This window comes from Mustela putorius, unplaced genomic scaffold, assembly GCF_011764305.1.
Source record: "Mustela putorius furo isolate JIRA1106 unplaced genomic scaffold, ASM1176430v1.1 tig00000145_pilon_pilon_pilon, whole genome shotgun sequence".
In the NCBI taxonomy this organism is placed as follows: Eukaryota; Metazoa; Chordata; class Mammalia; order Carnivora; family Mustelidae; genus Mustela; species Mustela putorius.
Window position 1 is genome coordinate 19,351,389 of NW_025421294.1, and position 17,233 is coordinate 19,368,621.

Sequence of the window (17,233 nt, forward strand, 5' to 3'; positions counted from 1 at the left end):
CTCTTGTACCATGCATATTTCCCTGTAGTTATAATCACACTCACTTGTGTGAGTATTTAATGCTTTTTGCCGCCACTAGGCTCCCTGAGGATGGGGACTTTGTCTGTTAGAGCTCAACAATCCAATTCTGTGTCTAGTCCATTGACTGGCACTTGGCACAGTACCCAATAAATACGAATTTGATGAGTAAATGAATTGCATTGGTGGCAGATGAATTCAAGTTCAACAAGAGATTCAGTAAATACCTATTGAGCACCTGATAAATGCCAGGTATTGTGTTAGATTCCTGCATTTCCACTTAACCATAATCTCACAAAGTTATGAATAATCATCACTCTGCAGACACTGAGCTAATAGGGCCTGTGATCAGTCAGTAAGTGGGAAAGTTGAAAGCGGTCCATCGCTGCTGCTTCCAAGGAAGTTTCCTCTTCTGACTCTTTTCATATACCACTACCACCCCTGACATCAATACCATGATGGTGGTCTCCCCCCAAGAACTGATTAAATAAGCATACTGGAGGGGTGCCTGGGTGGAGTCAGTTAAGCGTCTGACTCTGTTTCAATTCAGACTCCTGGTTTCAGCTCAGGTTGTGATCTCAGGGTTGTGAGATCGAGCCCTATGTCAGGCTCCACACTCAGTACGGGGTCTGCTTGAGATTCTCTCTCCCTTTTCCTCTGCCCCTGCTACTTGTGCTCTCTCTTTCTTGATCTCTAAAATAAATAAATAAATCTTAAAAAAAAAAGGAAGAAGAAAGTGCTGGATTCACACAGCCTGTCATGCAGATCAGAGAGGTGTAGGTGCAGGTCCCTGTTCATTAGTTCCTTGTCCCCCTGAGGAAGTTACTTCCCCACAGGCCTCTGTTTCTTCATTTTGAAAACAGTTCCCATGTCACAGTAAAGGAGGAACCTTAAAAGCGTCATATAGCAGGTGCTCAAAAAATGTTATTCACCATCATCATCACTTCTAGGCTAACTTGACCTTCTTCTGTAACCATCTGATCTCTGTAGGCTGTTAAGTTAAATGAATGTTAGCCTTGCTCATGGAACTCAGTCTTACTCTTCAACTCGGTGTTGCCAGGACCATCTAGGTTTGGAGCCCTCATGGCCTGGAATGTAGGAAAAATGGGCCCAGGCCCAGCAAGTCCTGTCCTGTCTAACTTCTCTGGCAGAGAGAGCGAACTGTTGTGGGCAGAGCAAGAAGGGGCTCCATGTTCGATTCTGCCCTTCCTGCTGCACCTTCCTCTCGGGCCAAAGGGGACATGATTTGTTCCTCAATGGGACGAACACATGAATGGTAACTGGAGAACAAGTTTGCGAGCATCCCAGATCTGCAGCCTCTGCTGTGACCCACACCCCCTTGCCTCCCCAAGCACACAAGAGGCTGTGTGGGGAGCAGGATTACTGGCACTGCTCACCGCACAAATGGAAAGGTTCCTGAGCAAAGTGTGTGCCAATCAAATATTTATAAATCAAACCACATCCTAAAGGCACTAAGGGAGTTCACTGGACAGAGAAATGGTACTTTGCAGTCCTTTATATAGGGCAGACTCCTCTTAAGTGAAATCCCTCCCACCTCCTTGTTTTGGGGCCATGCAGTCTGCAGTTTCTTCTCCACTGTGACTCGGCACCTTGTGGTAAGGACACTTGGCTCCCCACCGGCTTGTGCTGCAAGTCAAGACAGCTTTTCAGATCACCAGGGTGGGCACAACTGGGCCCTGTTGGCAGAAGCCAGTGAGCAGGGCCGGTCTTCAGGCAGAAATGCTCCCCCACCCCCTGCGGGCTGTTCCCACCTTGGTGAGATAGGATGCCAGAGGTCTCCCTGCCCTTCATCCCACTTACCCCTTATCTGTTATGCAGAAAAATCTAGAAAATCTCTACAAAGACTTTTTTTTTTTAATATCACATAGTCTGTGGACTATATCGAAATTTTCCAGGGATCTTTTTTTCAGACCCTAAAGCAGAAGCAGACACCTTTACAAATTCTAAGAAAAGTCTTTTTCATACACATATGTATTCCAAACCACTGGAATTTTCTTTCCACAAATTCACTTTTTTTTTTTTTAAACTTCTCCATCTTCCTCTAATGTTTTACGGAGCTCGGCTTGTGGCTACACTTTAATTATAAATGCCACTGACATAAAACAACCTCACCGAGTTCTGAATGAGGCTGACCTCACTTTGGGTAAACACGGCAAAGGACGGGAAGTCTCCGACCCAGAATAAACTAGGCACGTAATCTCTTTTGGCCTCTCTTTGGAGAGCAGAGGTGGAAAGTAGGCTTAAAGGCCACGGGCATGATACCAGAGCAGAACCTACCTCTGCACTCATTTGTGCTCAGAACATACCAGCTGATATCTTGTCTTTAAAAACTTCTAGGGGCAGAAGAGGAAGATGTGAGCATGGCTTGGGGTGGGGAACCATGTGCAGGACCCCAAAGCTCACTTTGTCTTGGCAGCTGCAGGCTCTTGGCATCTTTTTCCTTCTTTCTGTCCTTGGAAATAAGAATCATGTATCTTCCTGTGAATAAAAGTACTGCTAAGAGCTAATGGAAGGCACCATGGAGAAGAGAACACCAGAGATACAGGCAGAGCTCTGGCAGAAAAACAGGTTAGACTGCCTAGTTTGGGGCTGGCATGTCTACCCAAAAGCTCGGGGTTCACCTTTATGTACACTCCTTCAAGCAAAAAGCCCCGTGAAGGGATTCAAAGTGTAAGCAAGGGGCAGGGAGGAGCACGATCCACAAAGGTGGAGATTACCTTGATCTTTTCTTTTGATAAAGAACACATTCCTAGACCAGCACCGCCTTCTGTGCTTTCCAGTTTCTATTGGGCACATCATGGTCACAAACCCACCAAGCAAACATAGCCTGTGTATAAAAAATCTTATACTGCTTTGTAAATTTGAATTTCTCTAGGAAACTGATGTCTAGCTAGAGTACCTTTAAAAAATTTGCTGGTGAGAGGCAGAGAAGAGGCCTGACTGGGGGCGGAGAAGGCAGGAGTCCCAGGCAGGGGCAGAGCTGGGCAAACTGGGGAACCACAACAAAGAAATAAAAAATAAATACGTAAAATAAAGCAACGAATTTTTTTAAAAAGTTGTTTAATTAAAAAATGCTTCCATTTCTCCTGATAAGTCGAAAGTGGAACAATAAGTACTCTATGGACTAATTGACTTGTCTCATTTTTGAAAAAGTATTTGCTTGTCCTTTCATCCTGGGAATGCCAGGGACATTAGAGCCAAGGACCCTCCTACCTTCAGACAGGAAGTCCTAAATTCCTGCTCAGGATAAAGAAAAGCTGCTTCTTTCTGTTCGTGCAGGTGTTGGTTAACCTGGTGGAAGGCGATAGAAAAGGAAACTGAGCAGAGAACGGGGGAGCCCTAGTGCCCCCTCATCCCTGTCCTGCTTCATTAACTTTCCTGGCTCCATCACCCCCTAAGAAGACTCACCTTCATGGACACCTGTGCTTGGGTCTGCATGGGGCCTGGGTCAAGCCCAAGTGGTCAAGAGCAAGTAACAGGAGCCTTGGCCAGCTCTGAGTGTTTGCCCATTGACTAAGAGCTGAGCTTTATACAACCATGATGGCCCCAAAAAGGAGAAGTCCACGGTCACCAGAGCCCCATCACCTACACTGAACCAGGGTCACCCAGTGACTGGGTTTGCCTCAGAGTTGTGTCTTTAACAAAATGAAGAGCTAGGACAAAAGAGAGGCTCCTCCCACTGCCCTCTGCAGACTCAGCCCTTCTCCTCATCCTTCCCAGGGCAGCAACTGTAGGAATTTGTTCTGAATCTAAGGCACATTTTCTCATTTTACTCCCTATATATTCATGAGCTATGCACACTGTTTGGTGTTTTATAAAGGATTTCATCAAGGATTTACTATAATCTTTTGCAATTTGCTTTTTTCACTCTGCATTATTTTCTGCTTTCTTTGAAAGATTATATATAATATATATATATAATCTATATATCACATATATAGATTATATATATAATCTCTCTCTATATATATTCATTCTACCTAATACATATGTGTATGTATCATAAGACTATTTAATACATACGAGAGAGAAAGAGAGTTTTTGCTGTAGGTGTTGCACTTGTGTTTGCTTCTAGCTGAAAAATGAGCAGGGTTTCTCAAGTGGGCATATTTACCATCACAGGTCTGAGCCCCCTCGGCTCCCAGCGTGGGGTCCCTGTGTGGCACGGGGCGCGGTTCTCAGCACGCCAGGGATGGATGGGCAGGGAATGTGTGTGGACTGAGTGGCTTCCAAACCCTGGTGCTGTTCTGAGAGGGAGGAGCTGGCGCTGGGCCAGGCTGTGTGGTTTCCCCTCCCCTTTTGGAACCCCTTTCTCACACGCACTCCTTTCCGCTCCTCCTGGGCAATAGCTGCCAGAGGCTGGAGGTTGAGAAGAGTGGATGAAGTCACTGGAGGGAGCCGGACACCTCGTCGGTTCCACGAGCAGCCCCGGTTGGGTGTTACTCCTTCCTGCCAGGCCCGCTCGCAAAGGATATATGTTTAGGAAACTTAGCCAGAAAGAAATCCAGTGAAAATGAGCTATGAAACTTGGACATCCTGGAGAAATAATATTTACAGAGGAAACTCTTGAGACAAACTCTCACCAGTGCAACAAGCCTGGCATTGGGGCTCATGGCTGAGAACCGAGTCCTGTGCCAAGCAGCTCTGGCTCATGGTTACCTCCGTGAGGCCTTTGCGTGGCCAACATGGGAGTCCACAGACAACAAAGTTGACTCTACCTGCCCCCTACCCCAGAAAGACGAATGGAGACTAAACAAGCAGAGAACAGAAATGAGCTAGGAAATGAAAATCTTTTTAAAAACACTCCTTGCTGATAATGATGTGTCAGTGTAGGTCCATCACTTGTAACACATGGACCACTGTGATGGGGGTGCTGATAATAGGGGCTGCACGCTTGTGACAGCAGGGGACATAGGGGAAATCACTGCCTTCCCTTTATTTTTTCTGTGAACCTAAAACTGCAGCAGCTAACCAAGAGCTGCAAGTGGGATACTAGATGACCATTTGCCATCTTGTACATCTTGTCTGACCTTGAACACAAAAGGGTGCAAGAAAAGAGAATTTGGCTGGATTTGGAGTCATCTTTCCCATCACTGGAGCCCAAGGTGTTATCTTACAGAGAAGAAAACACAGGATACTTGGAATACTCAGAGCTGGGCCCTGGTCACAATGTTAAATGTTGGGTAAAACATGTCATCAGCGAGCTTCAGTCTTCTCACCTATAGGACAAAGTCACTGCTACCTTCCTCCAGACAACACTGGGAAAAGCAATGGAGTCACGGTTGCTCGGTGGAAATGACAGTGATGGTCCTGGGCCCTCTCTATGCATTACATCGTTGAATCCTCAAAACAATTCCACGAAGCAGGTGCTACCATCATGCATAAGGCAACAAGAGCTAAATAACTTGCCCAGTGATCACACAGCTAATACACAGCCAAGCCAGAATTTGAATTCGTGTGGTTTGATTCTGGAACCCATACTCTAATTTTATACTGTTTATACCAAAACAGAAACTAGCACGACGCCTGGCACGCGTAGGTGATCCCTACATAGTTAGTGCCTTCCCTCGGTCCCTCTTAAACATCAGGATGATGCCGAGAAAATGGCAGAGAAATATATGCAAAACTTCTCTGAAGACCGTAAGAGCCAATGAAAGCACAAAGTACTAAAAAACCCCAATTTTATCAACGTATTATTCATATATCATAGAATTAACCCACTTATGGTGTACAACTTGATGGGTTTTTTACATATCTATATTCACAGAGTTGTGACTATCTCCACAATCAATTTTAGAACGTTTTCATCCCCTCCAAAAGAAATCCTGGACCTCTCAGCCAGAATTCCCCCTTTGCTCTCCTCACCTTCCTCCTCAGCCCTGGCTACCACTCATCTATGTCCCGTCTCTATGCGTCCATCGACTCTGGACATTTCACTTAAATAGAACTATACAATACATGGTCCTTTGGGACCAGCTTTTGCACTGAGCATGTTTTCAAGGCTCATCCACACTGTAGCACATAGTAGTGCTCTGTTCATTTTTAGGGCTGAACAATATTCTGTTGCATGCAGCATTGCTATGAAAGGTATTTACTGCTTCATAGACACTTAGCGCTGGGGAAAACTTTAGAGTCTAGACACAAAGGCTTGCCATGTTACTGATAAAAAGACTGTGGCCTCTAGGTTAAGAAGCCTCGCCAAGGTCACCCAGCAGGCTGGTGGGAGACCCTGGAATGCTCAGCTCGGTCCCTCTTACTTCATTCCACAAAGCATCACTGGAGACACAATTCAAAGTGCACAGCTTACTGATGATGGACAGCAGGTTCATCTCTGCAAATATTGGCCTAACATTGTCCATTAGACAAATCTATCGTGGCTGAGCCAGTGGGCAAGGCCCAGCATGAGGGGCTGCAGACCTACGGGCAACCAGACAGAGAAGATCCCTGATCTTTCCCCAGGTACACATTCTCCTGGGGAGGCAGAAAAAAGGAGTAAACCCCTAAGTGACAAAAATAGGTGTTTGCCGCATAAAGTGCCACAGAGGAAACAAAAGGCTGAGAAAGAGGACAATGGGGGAACTCAGGTGGCACTGGCAGGGACATTTGTGGGGGCCTTGGTGGGAAAGGCCTCTCTGAGGAGGGGGCATTTAGGCTGGGGCCCGGAGGAGAAGAAGAACCAACTGTGTCAACATCAGGGGGAAGAAGGTGCCAGACAAAGCATCAAGCGTGGGCAGGAATCCTGAGGTGGGAGAGAGCCTGACGTGTCGGGGGAGTTAAATGGGTGGGGCGGTCTGAGTGAGCGAGCAAGTGGTGTGGTGTGAGGCTAGAGGGGAGGCCCAGATCATGATGGAGGCCTTCTTGCCTGTTCTCTCATGACTACCCTCTTGGACTAACCCAAGTCAGGAGGACCCGTGGGAAAGGAAATCAATGGCTTCCAGTTTCCTTCCTGTGAATTAGATAAACTCCACTGACCACAGGAAGCTAAGGGAGACCCAAGTCTCTGTAGCAAACACATCCAAGGACAAGAGAACCACATCTTCAGTAAGGGTGAGTAACTATGTATCACTCTTGGGATGAATCAGAAGATAAGGAAAACAGAAGGAAATGGGAAAATACAAACATATTAATAAGGAAGCGGTTAAATGATTATGGTACAGCCACGCAGCCATGTAGTAGAACACGAAGCAGCTGGCTGATAGAACTAGGTTAACTCTTTCAGTGCTTAACTGGCAAGATCTCTAGTTGGTTGTTAAGCAAACAAACAAAACAACAAGGTACACAGTTGTGTGTGTATCATACCACTGGTGTTAAAAAATTTAAAAAAGCAGGAAGGATAACATGTATTTCCCAGATGTGCATAAAAGCTCTCTAGAAGGGTACACATAAAATAGATCTAGGAGGGGTTTACTCATTTCTCTCTGCCTCTCGCCAGCACCAGAGAATGTGTTCTGGGAGGAAGGACAAGGGTCTCATCTGTCCTGTTTATCACTGTATCCCCAACAGTTGCACCTGCGAGGCTGGCGGACAGAGACAAGAGAAGGGACACTCTGTCTCCTCTTACATGGTTTCCAAGTTTGAAACAGGTGAATGTATTTCCTATTCAAAGAAATTAACTAAAGCAGGAAAACAAGGAAAAGCAATGAGGGGTCTCCAGCTGCCAACCAGAGCCCCGTGTTCCTTCCAGCCCACCCTGCCTCCCAGCCTCTGACTAAGCCGACCCTTAGGGAGGCCAGCTTGTCCTCCTGGAGAACGGGTTGCTCACTGGTCCTCAGCTAGATTTTTTACCCCTAGTCATCATGATGGTTGACAGTCTAGTCACCAAAGACATCATCTAGAGAGCCCAGAATTAATTTTGCTTCTCAAATGTGAGCCATCAAAGGATCTTCCCCCTTGAGAGCGCCATTGGGAGAGAATGAACAAATGAAGAATTATTGAATGGCTGCCATACTCCAGGTAGTGGTCCAGCAGTGGGCAAGGCTCCGTAGGGTATTAACCAGTGTAAATGGGGAGTCTAACTCAGAGGAACTCAGGTCCTTGGCCTTGGCCTCATAGTTTCCCAATAATTCCTTGTTGTGGGGGCCGTCCTAAGCATTGCAGAACGTGTCACAGCATCCCTGGCCTTGATGTACCATTTGTACTGTAGCCAACAGAGCCCAAAATGTCCCCAGACATGGTCAGATGTCACCTGGCAAACATCACCCCAGGACGAGAACCACCACTCCCATCACTGCATTTCCAGACACCCACTTTGTCTTCCCGATGAGAAGCCAGGGTTCCCATCAGCCTCTGTCCCAGCTGGGCTGCCACAGAGGCTGGCCATTGACTGAACTTCACAGTGGGAGTGTTCCCTGAGTTTCAGATGCACTAACCGGTCCAACTTCCTGGGACCTCTCTGTCTGGGAAAAAAACGCTATGGGATTTTTAAAAATAACAATCTGTCCACAAGAAGCTCCCATGCTGAACAGGTTGGGGCCCTAAAAAGCCCTCCCAAAGCAGGTTGCTAATTAAAGTGGAACACAGTCAGGCTGGCCAGCTGCCCACTCTGCAGCACCCAGGGAAGCGAACGTCGCTTCCTCCTATGGTGATTCCCCGCCAGGAGGGGATAGAGACAGAGGAAGGGCGTGAGGGGTCATTCTGTAACCAACAGGGGGATGGCAGGCACGCCCATCATCATTTCTCCTTCTCTCAAGATCATTCCCAAAGGGCAGCTTTCTTTGGAGGGCAAAGAAAAAGGAACTGTATTTCTATGTTTTGATTACTGTGAGGCTCATCCTTGAGGGCACTGAGAAATGAATGAGCAGAATTTTCCATGGCTAACTGTCCTGGCCGCCAGGCCCTATCGGCAAAGGTTTAGTGTTTATTTACTTTTGCTCATGTTATTTTTGTTTCAGTTCAGCTGCAGCTCAGTGCGGAAAGCGTGGGGGAGGTGTACATAAAGAGTACCGAGACTGGCCAGTACTTGGCCATGGACACCGATGGGCTTTTGTACGGCTCAGTAAGTATGAGGCTGACATGCTTCCGGACACGGCCAAGGTTTGAGGTTTCCAGAAATCGTGTTACGTTGAGTGATGCAAACTAGAAAGCAACAATTAGTCTCTGCTTGTTGTTTTTTCCAGCAGGATTCCCACCCTCTACCCTGCCTTATTTTAGGTGCAGGCATGAAAGAGTTTCTTGTGGTGCTCTCTCAAAATACTCAAACATACTATCGCCTGGACACAGAGGAGACATTGATTGAAATTTCAGTAACTCCTCAGTCAGTCATTTCAGAATACCTATTCCCACTGTATTCATTCATTCCCACAATGTTTCTGGAGCAACACCATAGGCTGTGTGTTCTCTACGCTTCTCACAAAAACTGTAGAGCCTAGACTCCAGCGTGCAACTTGTCATCCAACAAATATTTAGCAAGTGGCTCCCATATCTAAGGCCTGAAGGGATGTGATGATGAATGAGCCACATGCCTGTCCTTGAGAAGCAAGGTCTCAGAGTTTATTCAGGAGCTAAAAATCTTCCACATCTTCTGCTCTGACCCTCTCCTTGCTTTACACGGGTTTGACTCAGTATATGTATTGGTCTTAGGGAGAAAAGAAAAGAAACAGTGTAATTTTGCCCCTGTTGGTATCTCTGGTAGAAGATTTAAATGGAAAGAGAACTAAAGCCAGTGGGCGCAAGGTTTGAAACTATTTCCGCATTTCAATGATCCTTTCTCTATATCTTAACAATTGATCATTGAGGCTTGGCCAAACCCCTTTCTTCCCATTTATGAAGAAGATGTCTACAAAAAGGCAGCTAGTAGGGGGTTTCGGTCTGAACCTCTCTTTAACTTACATCAAACTGCCAAGGGGCAGTGGGTACAGAAGACTGCCTCTTGAAGCTGTAACTTCAGGCAGGGTTCGGAATGTGAACACAGTTTGGTTTCTCATGCCACCTGCTAGGGGTCAGGAGACGACACTGTCAGAGCAATGAGCAACCTCCTGTAGGCTGTTCACCGAAATATGGATCAAATGGGGCCATTTAAAAGGGTTTGGAGATAGGCAGTAACTGCTACATAGAAAGCAGATTTTTTTTTTTAAGGTGGTTTTTCTTCTTGGTGATAAAATCAATCAACCGATCAATCACTGAATCTCAGACTCAAAACTGAAAATTTTCTGCAACTTTGGCAAGTTACTTGCCTCCTCTGAGCCTTGTCTAAAATGAGGCTAGTAATGGGTGGTGACTGTCACATAGAGGCATTAAGAGGGGTCTGAGAAAGAGTGCACAGAACCCACCCACTGATGTTGCCGACACGTGTAAGGTGCCCCATCAGTGAGAGCTAGAAGACGAATAATAAGTTTATAAATCCCTTATTCTCATTATTTTCCAGGTTATATTTATAGTTTTTGGCTTTTCCTCTTTTAAATCTGTTTTGTCATTTAATATAACCATCTTTTACTTGTATAAAAATACTGAGGGAGCATCCCCAAATCCAATTTCCTCTAGGCTCCCACCATAGTCCTGGCCATCCCTATACTTCCCCTGAAATATTCAGAGGGTAATCTTAATATATTATATCTGATAATTTATATATTTCTCCACCAATAATGATAAGTTCTAAAATATCTCCGAGCTCTGCCTCACATGTCCAACCAGTTTTAGGTGTTAATCCACCCTGGTACAAATTTTTATGTTTGGGGAAAGGATATGTTATTTTAGAAAATAAGTTTGAAAGACTATATATCAAAATATTAATATAGTTATCTCTAGGGGTGATAACCATCCAATGTTATAATATGTGAATGCCTGTCTTATCCAGATTTTCTACAGTAGGCCTATGCCACCCATATAGTGGGGGAAAAAGAGAGCTAAATATTTAAAAAATCATCTTAAAAATAGTTATGAATCAACTGTTAATCGCCAGGCCCTTGGCATTGCACCAAATGCATAACAACTACTGACAAATCCTGGTGGAGGGACAGAAGAAGTTCCCTGATGTGGCCTGCTGACTCAGCCTGTGACTCAGCCGCTGTGTGTGTGTCAACTGCTCTAGTGTAACACAGACGTCAGGTGAGGGACGTGGCTGTCCTCAGCTTCGTCACAGAACACAGGCCTGACGCCCACTAAGGGGTGTAATGGGGGACCCTCCCTATACGGGAGTGAGCAACCCACGCAGGTCCACCACTGCCCACCCCCTCCCACACCTGACAATATGCATCGAACACTAATGTCTGGATAAGTTCCTGCAGAGATAGCAAGAGTCACCCTGTCAGATATTACCCTTATTTCCTATCTTGTTCTAAAAGGATCCAAAGTGTCTCATCCAGATGTCACTCCACTAGACTACAAATGAATAAGGAGCAGGAGACTTCCTGTTCCAGAGTTCCTTACAAACCAAAGGGAACTTTATGGACTCCTTTCCACACTCTCAAGAAGCAAACGAAAGTCACCACCTAGCTGGAGAGCACCTATCCTTCACAAGACTCTGCGTCAGCTGGGTAGATGCAAGGCTGACAAGTTTCCACCTCTTCCCTCAGTGAGGCTTACAGCTACATACACAAACATGCCCATGAATAAAGAATGATGAACAACAAGACTGGAAACCACCAGGAAGGGCATCACCCACCACTGTGAGTGAAGAGATGATACTGAGATCACGTGACTAGGAACTGGCACAAAGTTGATATACAGCCTAAGTATTTTATCTTCAAGTATAACAAATGTATTAGAAAATCCTGATGAAATAGGAAGCCAAACGCCTGGGGTCCTTCTTACCACTTTCTAGCAGATGAATTCCAAATAAAACAGTAATTGTTGGTAGCTATTTTTCAAGTAACTGAACTATTTAATATATCCTAGTGATCTTTCCTTATTAATAAATTGGCAACTGCACTGGATTCCATTGCATGGGTGCGCCCCTAGCCACTTCACCAATCACCTTTCCATAAAGATGTAGATTGCTTCGAGTGTGTTCCCATTATACCTGGTACTGCAAAGACCATCCTTGAAAATACCATTTTATACTTGCTCAACTATCTCCTAGGGCTCAATGCTACAAATGAAATTGCTGGGTCAAAGGTAATACATATTGCCAGACTACCCTGAGAAAATTGACACCAATTTATCTCACCAACAGTGCACAGAAGTGCCTATGTCCTATGCTCTCACAATACCAAGCATCGCAAATTTTTTTGTTCTTTGCAGATATTATAGCCAACCTGTTATATTGTTTTTAACTTGCATTTTCTTGTGAGATTGAATGTTTTCTTTTTTTTTTTTTTTTAAAGATTTTATTTATTTATTTGACAGAGAGAGAGATCACAAATAGGCAGAGAGACAGACAGAGAGAGAGATGAGGAGAAGCAGGCTCCCTGCTGAGCAGAGAGCCCTATGCGGGACTCGATCCCAGGCCCCTGGGATCATGACCTGAGCCGAAGGTAGAGGCTTAACCCACTGAGCCACCCAGGCGCCCCGAGATTGAATGTTTTCATCAGTTTCTTTCCCACTTCCTTTTATTTTTTTTTTAAAAAGATTTTATTTATTTATTTGACAGACAAGAGATCACAAGCAGGCAGAGAGGCAGGCAGAGAAGAGGAAGCAGGCTCCCTGCTGAGCAGAGAGCCCTATGCGGGACTCGATCCCAGGACCCTGAGATCATGACCTGAGCCGAAGGCAGAGGCTTAACCCACTGAGCCAGCCAGGCGCCCCCCCTCCACTTCCTTTTAAAAGCAGGGATAGCATGCCATTTTGCTAACATCATCAGTCTCTATCCATATGGCCTTATCTATGTCCCTCCGTGTGTACATACGTAAAGATATGTGAAAATATGTTCCATCAACTGTTAGCAGTCCTTATATCAGGGTGGGTGGCTTGGGGGTGGTGGTGGTGTTTTTTTTTTTTTTTTTACTTTCTTCTTTAAAGTAAAGTTGTGATTTTTAAAAGTACAATTCTTTTTTTAAAAAAAAGGACAAAAAAAAGGACAATTCTTTGTATGAGTAGATATTTTTTATACATAGGAAAAAATAAAGCTATGTTCAGTTTTTAAAACCTTTAAGTTACAAAATAATGTTTTATACTTAAGACACATTTTGTGCAAGTGTTTATATCCCAAACAATGTTAACATAAAAATCCTGATATTGTTAGTGAAAGTTGCTAGGATATAAAATAATATTAGTAGGTTGTCATTTATTTTTCAAGTCCAAACTTAAAAACCCCCACCACATCACAGTTTGGTTTTACCAATTTTGGCCATTTTTCAGGGCCATGTCTATGTGCCAGCCTTTAGAGATGAAAGGCTCAGCCCTGCTTTTGATGTGCTATGGCTGGTCATTTGGGACCTCCCCAGCAGGGAACTCCAGGGTCCTGAGGACAGCAGAAGGAAGGGGAACTTGCAAAAACAGTAAATGAATTTGAAGGCTCACTAGGTGCTGGGTTCTGTTCTAAGTCATTACCATTACCACTTCCCTCAGAAACAGGTCCCATTATAATCTCGCTTTTCCTAAGAAAGAAACCAAAGCACTAAGAGACTCCGTAGACTGGCCCCAGGTCACAGTGGCTAGCAGACAGAGAAACCACACTGAAAACCAGTCACTAATAATTCTCCTCTCTCCTGTCTTATCTTTTTAGCAAACACCAAATGAGGAATGTCTGTTCCTGGAAAGGCTGGAGGAAAACCATTACAACACCTACACATCCAAGAAGCACGCTGAGAAGAATTGGTTTGTAGGTCTCAAGAAGAACGGAAGCTGCAAACGCGGTCCTCGGACTCACTATGGCCAGAAAGCAATTCTGTTTCTCCCCCTGCCAGTCTCCTCTGATTAAAGAAATCTCTTCTGGGTGCCGACCACTCCAGAGGAGGCTGAGGGGATCCTCACCCAACTGACCCCAGATTGCTCCCTTGACCATTGGCTGCACTAACCCCTGGCCCACAGAGCCTAAATCTGTAAGCAATGCGCTTCTAAATGCCCCGTTCACTTTCTGTAGAGCCTCTTAGCCCAGTGCAGTTTGGAGCAGAGGGATCAAATTGCTTCTAGAGGCCAACTGGCTGGTCAGTCTGGGTGTGTGGATGTCCAGTTGCCTCCGGGCACCTGCTGTAGGCTGAGCCTCTCAAAGCAAAAGTGTGGCCAATGAAGTGTGTTCAGGGGCCTGCCATGTGGGAGATTAGTAACTGCATACAATTCCCTCTAAACTCTGTTGGTGATTCCCCCAAACATCTCGTATGATGCCCTTTCGTCCTTTCAGTACCCCACATATATTAACAGAGAAGTTTATGACTAGGTTAGGGGAAGGCAGTGTTCCATGAGTGGAAACTGGGACAAAGAAATCAACCCCCCGCCCCAAAGAGAAGGGACTAAAATGGCAAAGGGAGATTGGGTTCTGGTGGACAGCTTAGGAGGATGGGCTATCAATGCAGAATTAACAAAGAATGGGAGGCTTAGTCACAAGAAAGCAGAACACATCCATAGCTTTGGAAGTCCTTACAATGCCTTGACTTTCCCAAGATTATTTGGGAGCAGGAAGCCCCAGGATGATGTCAGACAGGTAGCATAAGAAGTGGGCTCTTGATAAAAGCAAAAACATCCAATGTTGGTAAATTCATTTGGGTCTGGAGTGTGGGAGTGCTGAGCAAGAAAAGAAATGTGGGCTGAGGGGATGCTTTCCTAGAAAGAGGTAGATTCCAGAAGTGAGGAGGAAAGAGAGATGGACACCATGACTGGTGCCCAGTCCCCATAAAACAGAGGAACTGGGGTCCCAGGCAAGACTTAAAAATCACAAGCGGACTGGGATCGAGTGTAGATTCTGGGGGCAGTGGGTCTGGGGTGCAGTATGTATTTCTAACATGCCCTGGGGACTGCAGGGGCTGCTGCCCTCTCCCCCACCCCCACTTTATGTAGCAAAGTGCTAAAGCAAAGGAACGTGGCTCACGCCCCAACCCTCTCTAGCCTCCCCCTTGGAAACATACACACCCCGAGACTTCCTGAGCATTTAGGCAGCGTCAGCAGCAGTGACACTGGTGCGACGGATCATGGATTTAAGGCGCTTTGGCCCAGTGGCTATAAAATACCCATTTAGAAGAGATCCAAAAGCATACTTCAAAAATGTTAAACCCTCACCAACAGCATTTCTCAAGAGACCATTTGTGTTACGATTACTTGTATAAATATGCTTCCTGCTTAAAGTAAACTTGACCCAAGTGGCTAGCAAATTAGAAACACCATTCATCTCTGACATATGATACTGTTGCCATGTAAAGGCCCTTAATAAGCCATTTACATTTACTGTGAGACTGTATGTTTTAGTCACATTAAAAAATATAGAGCTCAAAGGCAGTTAACTGATTAGCATTCAGCCACTGAGAATAAAATAATAGGCTATGATGTATAAGTTCTTCAATTATCTACTACTTATACTATATTTACCTATAAAAAGAGATTGTACTTTGTTTTTCATTGTGCTATTACCAATTTTCCTTTGAAAGTGGGGACTCTGAAGCAAAGATATAGCTGTGGATAAAAACTGTTGAGAATATTAGCTAAGAAACTGATATGACTAATGGAAAAATAATTCTTTACTAACTGAATTGTCATGTTTATGATGGGGGGGAGACAACTTGTGAAAGTTCAAAGCAACAGTACAACTGAGGAACTGAACTAAGTTCACACTATGGTTCATAATATCATTCTGCATTCAGAACTTTTTGTTTTTGTAACTTGGATAAGACAATTCTATGTTATTTTAGTAAATCCTTACGGGCAAGATGGGGATCGTGCAGTGTGTTTTAACATCTCCTTATTCTGAAGATCTGGCAGAAAAGGGTACCAAGAGAGGAAATCTAAGATATTTATAATGGTCCATAATTTTTAGTGAATGAATCAAATTCAAATATAACACTGGCCAAGAAAAATTAAATGTTGCTAACAGATGAGACGGAAGTCTGTGGTTTCAGAGATCCAAAGCAGTTAGAAGAAACACTACAGTGGCCTCCACAACCTCCGCCCAGTCATTATTCATGCATTCATTCAGTGAATATGTATTTTGTGTCTACTGTGTGCCAGGCACTGTCCTGGGTACCGGAGCCCCTGGAAAACTTGTCTGTCTGGTTCACTGCTGTACTCTCTCCCAGGGCATTATATTTATGATGAAAGACACTGTGGATTCATTTACTTCAGTCAAGTGAAAATGCAGACTGTATAGGTTCCTGCTGAACCATCAGCAAGTCCCAGAAACCCAGGTTCTGGAAGAATTTGCAATACCCAGTGTAAGATAAACCCCTATCAAGGTGTCAGAGAACATGGCGAGGTAAACCTACTATTTTCAACCATAGAACCACGTCGGCTTCAGGGGCACTGCTTTCAAATTAGGAAAAGAGCCTGTCAGGTCTTATTGGGGCGGGGGTGGGGGGGAGGGTGGTTTGTCAGATGCCCTGCCACAAGAAACATGCTCTAGTTCCTTAAACATGGAGCATTGCTGTTGTGTTCTCTCTCTTCCTTGAGCAAGTCACGTAGCCATCTGCTTGTCACATGCCTCTCGTTTGGATTCATTCTCAGGCCAACTGTTAAGAATTGCCTGACAATCTGTATGAAGCATCAGGAGCATTTATGCTTTTGATTGTTCCCAACATGGAGGTGGTTATTGATCTGTTTCCTTGGGAGGGATGATAATCAGAGCCTCCTCCAGCCAACAGTGTGGACTTATCAAAACCTGACTAGAGCATCAAGTGGTCCTGAAGATCAAGGTCCTTGCTTTGTGTCAGAAGTGACGGAGCCCAACTCCTCAGCCTTGGGGAACGTACTACCTAAACCAACGGAGCCCATGGGCTACAAAGCAGACCTCTGATGAAGAAGACATCTATCATTTTACATCACTGTTGCTCTTTTTTTTTTTGGCACCTTACAAGTCTTAATAAATGTTCCACTAAAAGGTGATAATGTCTCTCTGAGTTTTAAAACAACACAGTCTCCTGTTCCTGTGGAAGGTCTCCCCCATCGTCCCCCGTGCACCTGACAGGTATGACTGCTGTGTTTTCTAGACACAGCTTGTCACCAGAGGATACCTTAAAAGCTGACAGGAAAGCTAAGGTAGAAACCTTTTTCATTTTGTTTGGAAACCTAAGGCAATATTAGTGTTCTTCTAGGTATCCATTAAGGAAGTACATTCAAGGGATTTGCCCCCTGAATAGCCAAGTATAATAACTAAGTCAACTGATATTTTTTCTTCAAA

The 17,233-nt window shown here is 44.8% G+C and overlaps 1 protein-coding gene across 5 annotated transcripts in view; it reads left to right on the forward strand.

The window, feature by feature from the left end:
- FGF1 (fibroblast growth factor 1) overlaps nucleotides 1-16,938 on the forward strand; it is a 99,140-nt gene extending 82,202 nt beyond the window's left edge. For all 5 annotated transcript variants that reach the window (XM_004744724.3, XM_004744723.3, XM_013052293.2 and 2 more), the window contains 2 exons: nucleotides 8,931-9,034; nucleotides 13,640-16,938. In XM_004744724.3, the coding sequence (XP_004744781.1) occupies nucleotides 8,931-9,034; nucleotides 13,640-13,834 (299 nt within the window). In that variant the 3' untranslated portion in view covers nucleotides 13,835-16,938. The remainder of the gene's footprint in view (nucleotides 1-8,930; nucleotides 9,035-13,639) is intronic.
- The last annotated feature ends 295 nt before the right edge of the window (nucleotides 16,939-17,233 follow it).